Source organism: Lycorma delicatula, chromosome 8, assembly GCF_047948215.1.
Source record: "Lycorma delicatula isolate Av1 chromosome 8, ASM4794821v1, whole genome shotgun sequence".
Lineage (NCBI taxonomy): Eukaryota > Metazoa > Arthropoda > Insecta > Hemiptera > Fulgoridae > Lycorma > Lycorma delicatula.
In genome coordinates this window covers 62,246,141-62,265,331 of record NC_134462.1, presented here as the reverse complement: position 1 = coordinate 62,265,331, position 19,191 = coordinate 62,246,141, and the positions used below count along the sequence as shown (strand labels likewise).

Here is a 19,191-nt window from a genome sequence, read left to right as displayed (position 1 = left end):
ATTTCTCCTGGCCAGACTTAAAAATACTGTTAAAATTCTAAGTTAGAATTAAGTGAAACAAAAAAATAATCAGAAAAGAATAAATTTTCGTTTTTAACTGTTAATTTTATCTGAGCTTGCCAGTCGGTTTCCTTAATAAATTGAATTGTAATGGTGTGTTTGTGAATTGCCATATTTTGTTGTATATTTTATTTTTATTATAATAATAAATGGTCTATTGAAACACAGGATGCTTGTCAATATTTTTAAAAATAATTTTTGTTGCTTGAAAAATACTGGCTATTAAATAGTAATTTGCTGTAGGTCAGTGTAACGTACATGTAGATGATGCATTATCAAATGATTCTTTCAGCTTTCAGAAATCACATGTAGACTAGTTGAAATATTGGACCAATATTATGAGTTTATTGCTCTTTACTGTGGCTCTATATCCTAGACACTCGATCATTTATTCATCTTCAAAACTACAGGATGGCCACTTGTTTACTGCTTCACTCCAATGTAAAACTTTGATAGAGGCTGCATTTCTAATCTGGTTGAAGCAGTTCACAGATCTCTTATTATTTTTAAAAGATGGGTGATTTGGCATCACTTTTTTTTGTGAATTCCAGTGCAATTTCCAGATATTTCGAAACTGCACTGTCACTAAATAATCTGTGCCCGGTTCAGGAAATTTAATTTGTCAAAAATCTAAAAGGCTATGTTCAATTTGTTAATAGAGATTTGTAAATTATGTTTGTTAGGGATAAAAAAGCATTGACACTTGCAGTGGAAGTAATATAATAGTTCTAAATACCTTTATAGGGTATGTGGAAAAATAAATCTTTTTCTTCCAGCTTTTATTGATACTTTTCATAATTCTTCTTTATTATTTTATATTTATATTATCTTTTTATTGTTACTGTTACTTATGTCTTTCAGGTGAAACAGGGTGCAGAAAATATGATCCAGAGTTTAACTAGTGGCCATTCGAGGGATAAAAAGCTACTTGCTGAAGCTCAGCAAATGTTAGGAGATTCAAGAGCAAAAATTGAATTCCTACGTATGAGGATCATGAAATCAAAACAAATGCGGCAACAGAAACCTCCTGATGCTGCATCAAATGGGGATTTGCAACAAAATAAAGGTGATTTGATATAATCATTCTGTTATTGTTATTATTACTATTAGGATATTATATTTATTTATACAATTCCAGAAAATAATATTTATCTTTCTGGAATTGAAAAACTTTTGAAATTTACACATTATATGCCTGAGATAGAATAAATTTTATCTTTAGGTTCACCTGTATAATAACTTCCGATGTCTATTTGGTAGAAATCTCACATTAAATTACATCCCTAATTTCCTCTTATGCTGGTTTTCCTGAAGAAGAATGCAGTAGGTATCATCTTGTATTATCCGTAATGATAAGAAGAAAATCAGTAGTCAGATTTACTAAGGAAGAAGAAACTCAATAGAAAATATCCTGTTTTTTTTTTTTTTTGGTGGAATAAAATTCTGTAGAATCTATGAACCACTTGGCTATATAACCAACCTAAAATATATGCTTAAAAAAATTGAATTTGTAATGAAAATGTCATGTAGTAATCTAAGAGAAAATTTATTGCGGTTAACATTAAATTACTGATGCAAGATGCCTTCTATACTAAGAAATGAAAAAAAAGGTCAATAGATATATAAGACTGCAGAGAAAAAGAAAAGTTATAAGCCTTCAGACAGAACTCTATTCTAAAATAAATGTTAATTCTTGCATTGACAGATGCAAGATCTCATTATGTTTATTATGATATAAGAGCAGAATTAGGTTAATGAAATTACATTAAAATTCCTTATAACTGCATTGTCTTTGCTGCAAGTGTATAAAAGTGGTCGTGTGGTGACATGAAGAGAGAACTTGTTTTTCTTCTTCCAGAAATTAGGTGATACCTCTTGTAACAGAGGTAAAAGACATGTTCCATATTTTTTTTTAAATTATTCATTATTATTTGACACATGTTTTTTTTGTTACTTCTTGAATGTATCAATAACTTAATATATAATACATTAATGAAATTATGATATTCCCTTGTCTTTTGTATGTTGTCTATCTTTAATACACTTCAGTTTGTGTATTTTTAAATTAAGGAACTTATTTGAATAAATAATGAATGATATCGTTTATAAATCTTGTTTTTGCCCTAATTTTGGTTTGTACTTATAATTAGAATTAACAGCTTCAAAGAGTGTTTAGATGTGTTGATTTCAGGATAAAAACAATAGGGTTAAACACCATTAAACGAATGAGAAATATTTTGAATAAAAAAGAAAAAAATACGTATAATTATTTACTTAATTTAAGGAAGCATTATAGTTTTCTTTTAAAAGTGATTGTACATTATGTCATTTGAAGAAATACTATAATAATGTTCTGTTTACGTATTGATGATAATTTGAGGTTATTGGCATGTTATTATTGTAATCATTTACTGCATGCAGTTTATTTAAATGAGAAGTGCTATTTATTTCTGGAGAGTTAAAATTACAGTAATTCCTTGTTGTTTGTAGGTTTGGCATTCGCGGTTTTACTTATTCACGGTTCCCTCATCCAATTTTCTAACAAGTGAATTTTACTAGTATAATTGCAGATAAATTATAACATTTAGTACAATATTTAACAATCGTTTTGTACTACTATTATCATTTAAAAATAATATTTTCATCTGTATTTGGGAAGAGCGTTACCAGCATAGCAGGATAATTTATTAAATGAAAAACATAACATTTATTTAATAATAGTAGAACATAATAAATATGCACGATGCCTACGTGATGTGTATATTTTTGTGAACATGCTTATTTTAACTATATCATAATTATGATAAAAAAAATATAGGCGCCACCAGCCACAGCTTTGTTGTGGTTAGCAATCTTGGTGTCAGTGCTGACTCATACGTAAACCGCAGCAGTTGGCTCTTGGGTTACTTATGTAGTTTTCTCAGGTTCAGTACATACAGTTAAAACAACCTACCAGCAAGTTGCATTGTGATATTGAACACATATATTCGGTTTGTGCATGGCTTTAGCAAATGCTGAAATGCAGTGGGTTTTTTTTTATAAAGTGTTCAGTTCAGTGTTTAAACAACAAAGTGAACAATGAAAAGAAAAGACAAAAAAGTTAATACCTCTAATTAGGAAAGTTAACGTACTTGATAAACTGAAAACCGGTGAAAGCAGAGCTTCAGTAGCAAACTTGTTTAATGTTAATGAATCAACTGTTTGCTTTTTTTTTAGTTCTTAGTTTTTCTTTATGTAGCAAAGATTGGACAAATGTAATAGTAGGTTCTTCTCATTTGGCTAAGGTCTAAAAGCTGGTTTGAAAACTTGAAGAAACTGTTTTCCCTGCACAGTGTTAGCATAACTGGAAAAGCAGCATCAGCTGATCATGAAGCAGCATGTTCATTTTCAGAACAGATGCATAACCTCATATTAACAAAAGGCTTTTTACTGGATCAAGTTATTAATGCAGATGAAACCTGTATATTGGAAGAGGATACCTTCATGAAATTTTCTGTCAAAAAAAGAAAAGCCCACTCCAGGTTTTAAAAAATCTTAAGATTGTCTTAACAGTTCTGTTTTGATGCAATGCTAGTGGTGACTTCATGCTGAAACCAACTCTTATTAAAATCAGAAATCGTTAAATCCAAGGGCATTAAAAGGTAAGATAAAAATCATTTACCAGTTTCATAGAAATTGAACCAAAAAGTGTGGGTAACAGCATCTTTTTTTATTGAATGGTTTTCATTTTTTTTGCAGAACATATTGAACTTTATCTAAAAACAAAGTTTTTGCCATTTAAAGTTCTTTTAATTGATAATGCTCCAGGAAATCCAGAAGGAGTAAAATGTTTGCATCCTAACATAGAAGTATTGTTTTTGCAACCAAACACATCAGCTCTGATTCAACCTATGGATCAAGGGTTCATTGCTGTTTTCAAAGCCTATTTATCTGTGGCAGACTTTTAGTAGATTGATAAGTGAAACAGAGGTGGATAATTCATAAACTGTGAATCAGTGGGGAAAAATTACCCCATTGCAGATTGCTTGCAAACAAAGGATTCAGTTGATGAAATTAAACCATCAGTGATCAATGCTTGCCTGCATAATCTGTGGCTCTATATTTTTAAGAAAAAAATGAAAACTGAAAAAGCAAAATGAAGAAACCTGCAGATAAAAGTGTGAATAATATTGTGCAAATAGTACATAAAACTCGTGAAGATTTCAATGAAATCTTCAAATGTGCTTCAGATGATCTGATGCACTGTGAAAAATATTCTGTTTTTAGCGTTTGTTGTTTACAGTTTACTGTACATAAGTTTTTCATTGTTAAAAATAACATGATGTGAATGAAAATACAATACTGTATGTAAGTAAACATTTGTTATGGCTACACTCATTCATAAGCTTATAATATTTAGTATGTAGCTTTGTAGTAGGTGCTATTGTGTACAAAATTGACGTTTGGGTTACTTTAGAATGTCACCCCCTTTTGGCCCTATAAGTTTGGTTTTGATATATTTGTGGTTTCGTTATTATTGTTATTTATGCAGAATGGAACCCTGCGAACAGCTATGAACTACTGATCTCGCATTTCTACCTTTTTTATTATTCCTCCTTTAATCCCTTTCTTTAAATACTAACTTGTTTATGTAGTTAAGTAGCTTGTTTATGTGACCAATATAATATATCATTCTGTCATCTTGATTCTCATGTAATTAGGTTGTGTTTATTGTTATTACTGTTTAATCTCATTAAATTTTTTTCGATTTAAAGTATCATACATTATTTTATTGACTACCTTTTATTAACTACCCATTTTATTTTTTATTATTTATTAAAGAAGAAACATTCAAAATGTATTGTACTTGTATAGATTATCTTGTTTTGATGAACAAATTTTTCTCTATGTAGATTGATTAAAATTTAAAAGTCTATATGCCTTAAAAAAGCAAATACATTATTTTTTCAAGTGCCATCAATTGCTATGGTTATTAAGCATTAATAAATGCCCACTGCATGAGGTTGTGAGTATGAAGAAACCATCATTTTAAGAGAATTGGTTTAGCATCTTACTAATATTATATAATTTTATTAACTACCTATATCGTAGTTATACGAGGAGTATATATATATATATACACACACACACACACACACACACACATATATATATATATATTTTTTTTTTTTCCTCTGTACATAAATATCTATGTTTGCAATATAATATTCTTTCAGCTTCTGCAGAGCACAGAATTAGAGAAACACCTTTACTTTTTTACTTCATCATAATGTTTTCAGGCCTAATGCCCTCTTCAGTGATATTTTATAAATTTTTAGACTGTTTACACTTACACATTACTTTATTAGCTGTTTACATTTTGTAAAAGTTGTTGGTTAAAATAAAAATTTTTTAAATTTTCTTTAATTAGTACATAAATATTTATATATAATTTTAAAGCACAATATACCCTTACACCAATTGAACTTACATATTTTTTTTATTTTCTTATACTTATATATTTATAGTTTCATTTATTTTATTGTCATATAATTTCCTAAGCTTGATCTTCATATCTTTTTTTGTTAAAATGGTAGGATATTTGTTTTTTGCTCTTCAGTCAAATCAATAAAATATATCTCATGGTAATTGTTGGTATTTTTAAAAAGATTAGACAGATTTTCATAAAATAGGTATCAAATGATGTTTTAAGAAATACTTGAAACAGTATACTGATACTTGATATTTAAAAAAAAAATTGAAAACAGTTTTTTCATAGAAAAAAATCAAATTAATTTGATACTCATTTAAATCAGGTTATAAAAAAAAATTGAATTTAAAAAATATACATTGCATGTTTCTTAATGATATAAAAAAAAGCATAAAGTTAAAAATATGTATGCATCATTTAGACACAATTATCATAAAAACCTAATAATCGTTTAATTATCAACTAAACCAAATATTTAAAATACATTTATTTACCTTCATGTTCATTCTGTTATGAGTCTGTGCATATTTAGTTTGAAACAAAAAATCATTACAATTAGCATTTAGTATTCAATAATTCCATATTTATATTTAAAATAATTTTAGCATCTGGTAAACCATTAAAAAAATAATTTGTTAAAATGCTGTCATTAAAGTTTGTCTGCTGATTCTAGGCTACAATTTAAATACCCTAATGTTCTGAGGGGTGAGGGGTGATTCCTATCCCTCTTTGCATTAATTTTTTCTTGTTTTCATCCTTTCTTGTCTTTTGTCCCTTCCACCATTAGTATGCTTGAAGCTGCTGCTTTTTTAAATAATGAAGTTTCTTGGAATGGTTAGTTTTCAGTTTGCAGCTGAGATATCTAATCTGACAGCATTCTTAGAATTGGTCCTCTTTTATGTTAAGTTGTTAGGGGTAAAGACATTTCAATTCAGTTTGTAGCTTATTAAAAATAAACTACTTAAGACACTAACATTGAGTGATATTTACAAATTGTACCTTATTATAAATGGTTTATTTTAAATTAAAAAAATCTTACATAAGAAAAAAGTAGGCTTGTTATTGTTTTGTAATATATGCATAACATTTAGGCTTAACTTAACAGGACTATCATTGACCCAAGTCATTTTTATTTTGTTTTCTCATGTACACAGTGTTATCATGCTTTGTTAAAAGAACTCACCATATACTTGAAACTACATTTAAAACATATTAAAATGAATTCTTAAAAAATTAAATAAACAAAAAACAAGCCTATAAAAATGAATCTAACCATAAAATGCTTATATTTTTTTGTAGTCTTTTCAGATTCATGTGAGGGATTTATTTTTTTTAATAAAATCGTTATAAGTGAGTTCTAAAAGGGAAATTGGAATGTTTAGTATTGCATTGAAGCAAATGCTGATGATAATGGTGAATATTAAGAATAAATGAAGCAATTGAGCCAAAAATTGCAACCAGCATCACAATAGAAATGTTACTATTACAGTCACAGTTACTATCTTTGCAACTGAGACTTTGCTACTATTAGGATTTAGCAGAAATTAGTCTACCTTCACTTTTCACTGCTAGATGTAATGTCTATTTTTTAACTGTTCTAATTGTCCTGCTCAGTTGAAGTCATTTTTTATCCTTTCAATTCCTGTTTATGATACCTATACCAGCAAATCTTTATATACATTACCACTGGTGTGGAATAACCTACCTGTGCTCTACTTTCTGTTCTTCAGTTTCATTGACTTTGTTTACCTTTTTTCTTATAAGCATACAACGTATTTTAAGAATATGTTTATTAATATTATCATGCATTAAAAAATTTGTCTGATCATACTAGCATTCTTACACCCTAGATTGATTATAAGTGAACTTGTATTTTAATTAATCTATTAGTTGCTTGTAATTAGTATTATTTGATATTATTGTTAACAAACTGCTTGCACATAATATAGTATGCTTTTTACAAAGAGCAGCATTTTTCTAAATTTTTAGCTTTTATAAATATAACTTTATTATGCTTATATATAAAATTTCAGGTACCATCCATTTCTCAAGGCTTAATTACTAATATTATCATTGTTACCTTACCTTCTCTTATAATTCATGCTTATTAAGATATATCTGCAGCCATTTCTTGTTGTTCTTGAAAACTTTCACAATTTGTTCATGTGAAATATTGCTTGGTGACATCACAAATAGCAGTTTGAATTCCTGGAGGTTGTGAGGGTTTCCTCAATAAACATTACTTTTTGTGTAACTAAAAGTAAAAATCTGGTGGGCATAAGTCCGGAGATCAAGAAGGCCTCAATCCTTTAGAATGATTCCATTTTCGAAAACCACTTGCAGTAACTTCATCAACAGCCTGGCAGTGTGCGCAGTCTTGTTGAATTCAAACATTATTAATTTCATCCTCGGTTAGCACACCTATGAACTGGTAAATGATTTCACAATAAATACCTGAATTTATTGTTTCTCTGAAGAATATTAGGCTGACTATTCTTCTCCTAGTTATTGCAATCAACACTAGATTGGGGAACAGGAATTTCAAGAGCAACATATAGATTGTATACAACATAAACTTGGGTTCTGTGTATACATACCCTAATAAATGGAATCATGTCTCATCGGTATAGAAAACAGCCCAAAATATCACCAGAATTGTGTGCTAGAAACAATTGAAAACATTCAATATGTTCTGGTGTACCCGGAAAGGCCACAGAAAGTAGTTTTCTCTACTTCACTATGTTCACAGAAGAAATATTCATTGCTGTACAGTTAACAGTATTCTTAGTGCACAAGGAAAGATGGCAGCCTCAGTCGTTTGAAAACAATGAACACAATGAATAACAAAGGAGCAGATGTAACAAGGTCACTAGTCTGATTGCATCGTGGAAGCAAACTGCACAGAATGCAGATATTACCAACTTTTGCAGAAGACTTAACTTGCAGCCAATGAATTACAAACCCTTAACATATAATCGTGTTTATGTAGGTTTATTGTTATGGTTTCTTTTTGAATACATTATAAAATTAGAGAGAAAACAACAGCTTCTTGTCTCTATTCCAGATTTGATTAGGCCATTCATTTTCTAAACAAAATGGGAGAAGAGGATTTTCATAAGATCCCTGCTAGAAATTTGTAAAATTTCCACTTTTTTAGGTAAAAATTTAATCTAAATAAAATCATTTTTAAGCAATTTTATAACAATTTTTTTAATTTTTTAACATAAATAAGTAAAATATCTGTCACACATCCTGTTGAAAATAATGTTTATCTAACAATTAATTAATATGATGTGTATTAATAATTATATGGTGTGATTAATAAAGTTTTTAATGTATTTATTTCTTGTTACTTACGTTAAATGTATTATTTTGTATGGTACACCTAGTATTTCATTACATAATAATGTTTTCTGTGATATTTAATTATTATTTGAAAAAATAAATTTGTATTTAAAAAAGCTTAACCTTTTTTTTTAATACAAGAATATGTCTGTTATTATTACTCAAATTTCTATTTATATTTAAATAAAAAAATTAATTATGTACTATAGAAAATTTGTATAGATATAATTAAAAAACTAAAATGTCAAAGTACAATAAATATTACAATCTTTTACTATAACAAATAAACAATAAATAATTGGAAATAAAATAATTCAGTTTTTTAATTATTTTTCTCCAAATATTGTCTTTTCTTTATATTTTTTAAATTTTATTCTTGAAAATAATATTACGAAAGAATTTGGGTGGAGTAGGTAATTTAATATCTGACAGAATATTGGGTGGTATTTTTCAACTGTAAAAGCATCAAAAAATTTATTTAGATAACTTGCAGATTTGGTTGAGGTCTCATTTCATAGCAAAACACATCAAGTTTTGATTTGTGTTGTTCATTAGTATCAAACGTGGTCACCAATTTTGTAAAAATGGATATATTTTCTGGTTTGCCATGTGTTTTTGTTTCACAATTTACAGTCAGGAACTGCAGTTCAATGTAATTTTTGTAGAGGTATGTACTGTGGGGAGCCCCCTAGTAGGCATACAATTTATTCTTGACACTAAACCTTTGTTGAGATAGGTTGTTTGGTTAAACATACAAAATCACTAGGATGCCCTCGCATCCCTGAAACTGCTGTTGAACAGCTCACAGAAAGTTTTGCACATAGTACAAAGAAATCAACTCTACATATGTCAATTGAGACTGGTATTACACAAATGACTGTTTTATGCATATTATGTAAATGATTGCACTTGAACCCATACAAACTAACCATGGTGCAACACATTAAGATGAAGACAAAGTTGCTCGGCTGCAGTTTTGTTTGGAAATGATGGATAGAATTGCAGGCAACGATACATTTTTAGATAATTTAATTTTTAGTGATGAGTTAACATTTCACATCAGTGGCAAGGTGAACACTCATTACTGCCAAATATGGGGTAGCAAAAACCCTCATGAAATTTTGCAGCACATTGGTGATAGCTCCAAGGCCAATGTTTTTTGTTCCCTAATTAAAGAAAGACTACGGTTTGTTCTTCTTCCAGGAGGCAACAGTAAATGTTATTGTTTATCTGGAGAAGCTTCAAAATCTTGTAATTCCTCAGTAGGATGATAATGACTGAGATGGATGCCATTACTATCAGAAAGATGGGGTACCACTTCACTATTGCCTAGAAGTCCAAGGTTTTCTTGATACTTGATTCCCAGGTTGGTGAGTTGGTCGGGAAAGTCAAATTGCGTGGCCACCTTGTCTCCCAGATTTAACCCAGCTAGATTTTTTCTTGTGGGGTTTCATTCAAGATTGGATTTTTGTACCACCTTTGCCTGCTGATCTTGCTGAGCTAAGATTTTGAATTAACGCTGCAGTTGTTGGGGTAACGCCCGACTTGCTGGCTACAGTATGGAATGAAATCGATTTCAGATGGGATATATGTCACATTATAAATGGAAGCCGTATTGAATCGAAGTGAATGTTGGATGACAAACTTGATGTATTTTTCTATGAAATTAGATTTCAACCAGATCTGTAAGTTATCTCAATAAAGTTTTTATATTTTTATAGGTATGAGGTCCTGCTAATCACCTGGTATATGTGGTAATGTCTAAAGAATCATTAATCCATAGAAAATCTGGAATTGTCAATAATCAGTCTGGTTTTGATGAATCGATTACAATAATCTTAATTTTAGTTAATTGGATAAGGTTTTTTATGTTTTTAGAACTGAAATGATATAAACCGTAAGTATGAATAAAAACAATATTTCATTATTGAAATCTTGAATCATTGAACTTAAAGTATTAAATGAATTGTTAACCACTGAAATATTTGTGTGTGTATGTGCACACATGTACATGTATAATGGATAATGAGAAACTTGATTTATCTAAATAATGAAGGAAATGAATCATTTTTCTGAATAATTATGACTGTATGAGGTTTTCTCTTTTATTATGATTATGGTTATGGATTTCTTTTTGTAGAAAGAAAGGAACATTATTTATTTATTAATTTTTTTTATTGTTTTAAATTATATATATTCTTTAGTAGTTCAAAGATAATTAAACATCATTACTAGAGCAAGTAGTTAAATAAAATTAATTATTGTTTGGTTATTCATTTATTTAGGGTCATTATCACTTACAAGGACAAATAAATAATAGTTAGGTTATTTATTATACGTATATTCTACGCAAGGTCAGACTGATGCAACAAATAATCACTAAACATGGCTTTACTTTTTTGTTGTCTATTAAACAGGTACTTGTGGTACATATCTGAACATGTTTATCTCTTGGAATAAACAATCACGTATATCTTTACCATACATACTCATAATGTTATTAAAAATTAAATAAATAAATTTATTATATATACATATATAGTGTATGTTTGTGTTCACTATTGTGTAGTTTCTTCTCTGCTCTGATAACTTTTAATGAATTATGAACTTTGTTTAAAGTTTTTTAATTTTTTATACTTATTATATTTCCCTAATACTTATATAATTTCCCTAATAGTCCATGAAAATGGGGTTTTATATGAAAGCTAACCTTAAGACGAAGGTCTACTGAAAACTCATAATTATTAATGATTCGTTGTATTACTAATAATCTATGGATGTGTCCATGTGCATGAATAACGCTTGGAGCAGCATAAATAGTGATGAGGAGTACTTTAAAATGATGAGTCCCAATAAGTTCTAAGTTAGGCAGAAAATACCATTTTTAAATTCTTGTAATGCATGTACGTGTTTAATAATAATAATAAAAGAATTTTATATATCAACCAGCGTTTAAGTTACGTAAAATAATTAGTGGGAAAAAATTGTGTTACAGAGAATCTGTATTATTATTTTCTCTCTTTTTTTTGTCTTCAGTCATTTGACTGGTTTGATGCAGCTCTCAAAGATTCCCTATCTAGTGCTAGTCGTTTCATGTCTGTATGCCCCCTACATCCTACATTCCTAACAATTTGTTTTACATACTCCAAACATTGCCTGCCTGCAAAATTTTGTCCTACTCCAATATTTAAGTAACTGTTCCAGGATGCCTTAATATGTGGCCTATATTTCTCTCATAAGAAATGTTTTTAGGTTATTATGTTTGTTCAGTATTTTTTTTTATTAAATATTTGGTTCATCTAACTGAAAATTACCAAATTTATTGAAAATATGAATTTTTGGTAAATATTTATATTAATTTTTCAGTAGAAATATTTTTACCTCATTAAAAGTTATTTTATTTTTTAATTATAATAATTTGTTTGATCCTGTTAACCTTTTATTTATAATATATTTTGTTTAATTACCTTATTGGTTCTTCAGCTGTTTAATATTGGGATATTTACAAAAAATGTTTTCCAAAAAATTTATAAAAAAGTATATTTGTAATGTGAAACAAATTTTAAAGATTTGTTTTCTTATCATCCTGATTTTAATTATTCTTAAACTGGTAATTTTTTTAATCACTTAGAAAAACAAAACAATGTTTATACTGTTATGTCTTTTTTTATTAGTTCTTTATTCTGTAACAAAATATGTAGAATGAAATGTATTGAATTTTTTTTTTTTTCATTTATATTAATCTTAAAAGTAGTCTGTGGGTCATGTGATGGAGTTTCATAATTAAGACATTTAAATCACTTTTAATCAAGAAATTCCATGGAATATCTAATGCTCCAGGATTAGTAAGAACGATAGAAAATAAATTTAAAAAAGATCATATTCTTTGAAAAATATACTCAAGTATAAAGATAAAACAGAATATTTTCATGTATTTTTTACATGTTTTTTTCCCGTGTATTTTGCATTAAACAGAAAATTTACAATAACTGAGATAAGTTAGATTCATTGTAAAAAAAAAATATATAGATTGTACCATTAGTAATTTCCTTTTGTTTGCTAGGTTGTATAAAATTGTAATAGAATAATTTACTCTCATAAATCACTTTTTCACGTAGGGTTTTATATTCTAATTAAAGTTTTATTGTTGATATTTAATTTTCTTTAGTGTTCTTATTTCCTTTTAACACTTGTATTTCTTGTAGTTTTCAGACTAAAAGGTGTTATGCAATTATATGACCACTAGTTATGTGACTACTAGTTGTTAAGTAGTAAAAAAAAATTATTTTTGTAAATTTTCAATATCATAAAAAAATAATGTGATTTATTAATATATTTGTATCAATGTTGTTTTTAGTGAATAACTTGTTTCTGTATAATTTTACTATATAAATAAGTCAAATTTACAAGACGTTATAAACAATTTATAATGAATAAATAAAATAATTTGCATTCATTGATTTCCTGTTAAACAACTAAACTACAAAAATTTTATTGTTATAGATTTTTTTTCTCCTTATGCAAATATACATTTTAATTGACATTTGACATCATAAAAACAAAATCTTGTAGAATAAATGGATAGCACTGTGTGTTTGTATTCTACTTAAATTACAATTGCAATTGTACTCTTGCAATTTAAATGTGCAACTTGTAATAATAAAATAATCTTTTATCATACTTTTTAATTAGGTAATCCTACTAATAGTGCAATTAAAATATAATAATGTTGGTATTTTTTATTTTGAATAATTTTTTACCGTTAGCTTAGGTGCTGATTTTGTGTAGTTATTTTATAATATTTTCAATATTAATTTGTAAATACTCACAACAGGTTTAAAGTAATGAAATCGTTCTGAAAAACTAACTGAAAAACAATCAGTATTGTTCAAGCCTACAGTACACTATTCTCAGTACAAATAGTCTCAGTAAACTATTATTCTCAGTAAGTGTAGATCTATGTTTTACGGTCCATTTAGGTGTTACATGTATAATTTGAAGAAAGGTTCAGTGGATCCTTTTTCTCAGATCAGTAAGTATTCTATATTTTCTTCTTCCCCTGCCTTTTTCCATCTATCTGTTCTGTTACATTATCAATATATTTTCTTTTTGTATGTATTGTTATTAAATTTCTTCCACACTGTTTTTCAACTAAAATTTTATTTTTTTAAGTTATATGTATTATAAATGTACGTGTTGATTGTTTTTTTCTGTTTAACATTATATCTAAAGAAACATATTATCCATGAATGTTGAGATTCATTTTAAGTTTCATTATCTGTAAGCGTTGGTCAAAGATATTGTGATCATCATTTGTAAATTCATTATAAAATATTAATTTAAAATTTTTAGAATTTTAATCTGTTTTTACTTTTTTCAATTTTAGATTACTTAATTTTTTTATACATTTGTCTGGATGATAAAATAATTCACAATATAGGACAGTATTTTAACCAGCCATTTTATTGTGTGGCGTTTCTAGTAATGTGACATTTTTTTTGGAGGAAAGCATTCACAAAATCCAGTTAAGACAGAGAAAGTGTTTCTTATAAAATCAATTAATCTTTAAACCTTGTGCTTATACTAAAAAATAACACAACCTAAACTGCTTAATAGCTTGAGATGTAAAGCATCCTTTTATTTAGTAATTGAGTTATTTCTGTATTAAAAATACCATGTAGTATATTTTAACAAACCGGACATAATTTTCTAGCCATCTAACTGTTAGAGTTTGTTCTTAAAGTACCATAATTTTTGTTTGATTTTATAAAAATAGCACAAACATCAAAAAAATTGAAAAAGTCAGTTCTTTATAACTTTCTGTAGTTGTGAAAATCAATACAAAAATTAAGAATGTTATATACACAAAAAAGCAGTGTTTCCATCCTTTTTCAGTTATTCACTAAAAATACTCATAAATTGCAAAAATAATCTGGTTAGGTTGATGAAAGCCAGAAAGCAGCTATAACCATGAATGTTCATGGTAACTGTATGTCTGTAGTATATTTGTAAGTACTTACTTTCTAACAGTAGTATTTTTCATATGATGTTAGTATTAAATTCGTTGTTTTGTATTGTCTTTTTTATGATATAATATAGGATTATTTATTGTAAAGATCAATCCCTTCCATTTGATAGATTTCAATAACTTTATTATAGGGTAATAAGAAATTTATAGGAATTTTTCAGGATTTTACATATAGAGTTCACTTTTAGGATTAAAAGAAAACTAGTTTTGATACTTATGTAAAAATCAGTACATCCATTAATGTTTGCTCTTACAAGAAACCAAGTTGTAACTTCTTTAAAACACATAATCTTCTGCAAAAGGTACAATTTTGTAAAACATAACCATATTGAAATAGATAAATGGTATAAAATTTGTATAAGAATTGAGATATTATGTACTCTTATCTTTTGTACAGATAAATTTGAACGTAATCTGGATCCACCTCTTGAAGATAGAGTTGAAGAACTTCGACATAGGTTACGAATAGAAGCAGCTGTTGTTGAAGGTGCAAAAAATGTGATAAGGTTGTTGCAGAGTTCTAAGGTTGCTGATAAGAAAGCTTTACAAGAGGTAAGCAGTTTTTTTTAATCTAATATAGGTTTTATAATTAGTATTATCTAAAACGGTAGTTACCGGAGGCTAAACAGGAAAAAGAAAGAAGAAAGGTTTTATAATTACCTTTTAATTATCATATTTAATTTTATTAATTGTAACAAATTTAATTTTTTATAATTTTATTGTTTGTTTATGTGTATTGATTTCTTATTAGGTCTTTAAAAATTTCATGCCTACTTATATATTTTTATGAAAATCCACAAAGAAACATTGTGAAATATTTTTGTTTGTTGCTATAAATGATACATATTAAATAGATTGTATAAAATATATACTGTGTGGGAGGAGTATATATTTAATAAATTCTAGGAAGTATGTATATATTTAATGCATTTTTTTTTCTCTATAAAAACATACAGTGTTGTATGCATTTGTGTGTGATCTTAAGTTTCTTCCATCATAACTTGTTATGATGGAAAAATGATTAACCAATTTTTTTTAGGTATTTTGTTTTTCTTTTCTTTAGCCAACTATTTTGTCATGTCAAGGTGCAGTTTTTTAAATTTATTTTGTAATTTCATGTGTATGTGTTTTTATTTGTTGATGCCAAGTTGAATCATGTTATATGAAATGGTTTTTTAAAAACAGAAAGGGTTTATTAATCAGTTACTTTACACTATCTGTCTCAGTCTTAATTATGGCTGTGATACATGTAAAACACCTGGGTTACAAAAGGTACCAATTAGAGTTTCTGTTGTCTCTGAAAGTAGTTCAATTTGTAGCCAATTCCTGTTGGAATTGGCAACAAATTGAACGTGGAAAGAAGGTGTTGCTTATAGGATTGAATGCAAACTGTCATGCAATAGTATATTTGGATTTTTCTTGATAAGTGGGTTTTTTTCCACTTAACTCAGTTTTCCTTGATTGTTCTGGAGAATAACTGTGTTGTTTTTGAGAATGGCGTGTGGCTTGTGTTAGGACACAACCGTAAGGACCATATACATACATTGTAAAGTTTTTACAATGTTTTATATTTCCTCTAGGATTATCATAATAGATTTGAGTGTTATTCTCTCCCCTTTCTAGCAAAATTCACCACAACTTTCAGCATTTTGATGCTAAAAGTCGTTTTGGGTATGGAGGTTCTTTGAAACAAACATGTTAGTTACAAATATTAGAGTGATAATGGTAAGAAGGCAGAAAATAACACAAATCAATTACATAAAATGATCAACTATGTTGGAAGTTGATGCTTGTGGAGTAGAAAGGAGTTGTCATATATCTATTTCAAGTTGTTTAATGCTTTCATGCATTATTATTCCCAGGCTGGGGTTTAAATATTTTTTTATCTTTTCCTTTTTTCTTTATTGTAAATAATTGGTTAAAAAGAAATACTGCATTATTGATGTTAATAACTTGTAAATCAAATACTTTATTTATTACTGTCATTCTTTTTTTAGCTTATAAAATTAAAAAAAGAGAATTTAAGGGAGGATATACATTAATTTAGACTACTTAAAAACTATGAATATGCTTCCTGTAATATCGTCTGTTGAAATCATTGCCACAAATTTATGAAAATCAGAATTAATTTTTATTCCTATTAATAATAATCATCTTAAGCAATATAATAATAATAATAATCTATTTGTATCATATTGGGAATAATAAATATCTTTTATCGCAAACTTACTTTGCGTACAAATGCATAACCATTTGCTTATTAATTATTACTGAAATATAAGTAGTACTTATATTTTGTATAAAGCACTTTTTTTATTTCGTATAACATTAAAAAAAGTATATACAATGTATATTGTAATTGTATAATTTAGTTATTTCTTTCTCAGATTATTATTTATTTTGACTTTAATTGTAATCTTAATGATTTCAATTATAATGCTGTTTCTTGTGGTTGGAATAATGTTTGCAGATTAATAACCTACAGTACATATTGCATAATGTATTTTGTCTGTTTCAAGGCAAACAAAAGAAACAAATTCTTCCCATCATTGTACATTATTCATTATTTATTTATAAAAATGTTGTCTAATTATGTAAAAAAATCTTATTGTTTTTGTTGAATTTTCTTTTTGAGTTAACTTAAAGAATTTTATTTAAGAAAAACACCACTGGGAATCAATTGAATGTGGTACTTTTATGTAATTGATTTAAATAAAACATTTTATATTTTTAGTAATATATTATTGTTAAATTTATTATGTAATTTTTTTTTTTTCATATGTTACATTGGAATTAAAATCATGTTATATTCTTAAATGCAGTAAGAATGTATTTATTTTATATAAACTTTGTCACATTAGAGGAATAACTTTCAAAATTTTTACTATAGTTAAGTCCTACATAAATACTCTTATTTCTTTGTCTCAGTAAAATTGCACTTCTCAGTAAAATTACTGAGACATGTTGTTTAAAATCTGTGAATGAGGATTTAAGATGAAGATGTACAGTGATTTAGACTACTCAAAAACTATATATATGTACTGTAATATTTTCTCTGATGTTGAAACAATTTGTATAAAATTCAGAATTTATTTTTATTTTTACTCACTGTAAAAGTTGTAAAAGCAAAATTATATTTATACAAAAATTGTTCAAATTATATATAAAAGTTAGGAAGATAAGTAGATGCCGAAATTAATACTGTTAGAGTATGGCTTCAGCAAAGGTTGCTGAGTTTTATTTGGGTTTGTGCAATAGTGTCCCTGTATTGGTAATTATAACTTGGTGCCATTTTGAAATTGTTTTGATGATAATACTTTCTGTAATTAAGGTTTAAGTATGTTCAAGGAACAAGATCCTTCTGCTAGAGTATCTTGTTCCTTGAGGAATAAAGAAATGTACAGGATGAAAAACTGTATATCCTCATCATGGATTAAATTAAAAAATATCCACTACAACTTCAATTAAATATATAACAATAAATTTTTTTAAGACCATTTTAGGAATTACATTGTTAATATTCTACACATTTCAAAGATCTGATTACTTGTAGTTACTGTAAAACTGGTTTACATTATACTAAAGATATATATTGGTCAACACAAAGGAGTATCTCATGGTCAATTTTTGAATTTTTTTAAGGTACAGTAGAAAATAATGTTCTTTCTTTTTAGTTGTAGTGTTGTAGATAAGTGAGACATTGTTATCTCACATTGCTCCAAAAACAAAGAAATTATTAAATTTACAACAATAGTTTAGCTAATCGTTGATTTGAATGATATTTGCAAAAAAAAGACCATGTGTATATTATTATTGTCTTGAAGTTGTTTAAATTATTTGTGAACCTGTGGCATTTAATTTTTAGTAATAATTTTATGACGTATCAGTTTTTGGGGGTTAAACATTAGTATTTTAGTGATTTTTATTGTTAATTTACGTCGTTTTATCACATTAAAATGTCGTGATATTATTTATAAGTAATGTATTTTTTAGATTGTATTAGAGTTTATAAGGATTGGTGAATGGAAGTTTGACTTGTCCCATTATTAATCTCAATCACCAGTTTTGATTTTTTGTGCTATCTCTATGTAGGAAACACAGTCCTTCAGTAATTCTGTAGGTACAAAACAAAGTGTCACTCCTCCTTTATTGGGATCACTGTGTTCCAGTAAAAAACAGCTGCCTGATTGGTTGGCTATTAAAAAGTAAAATATATCAGGAAGGTGGCTGGCCTAACTTGTTTGGAAATCTTCCAAGAAAGTAGAAATAATGGATAAAGAAAAGGAAG

The 19,191-nt window shown here is 27.5% G+C and overlaps 1 protein-coding gene across 4 annotated transcripts in view; it reads left to right on the top strand.

The window, feature by feature from the left end:
* Positions 1-19,191, top strand: part of Pkn (serine/threonine-protein kinase N) — a 299,488-nt gene that overhangs the window by 188,224 nt on the left and 92,073 nt on the right. For all 4 annotated transcript variants that reach the window (XM_075372566.1, XM_075372568.1, XM_075372565.1 and 1 more), the window contains exons 4-5: positions 922-1,126; positions 15,301-15,455. In XM_075372566.1, coding sequence (XP_075228681.1) covers positions 922-1,126; positions 15,301-15,455 — 360 coding nt within the window. The remainder of the gene's footprint in view (positions 1-921; positions 1,127-15,300; positions 15,456-19,191) is intronic.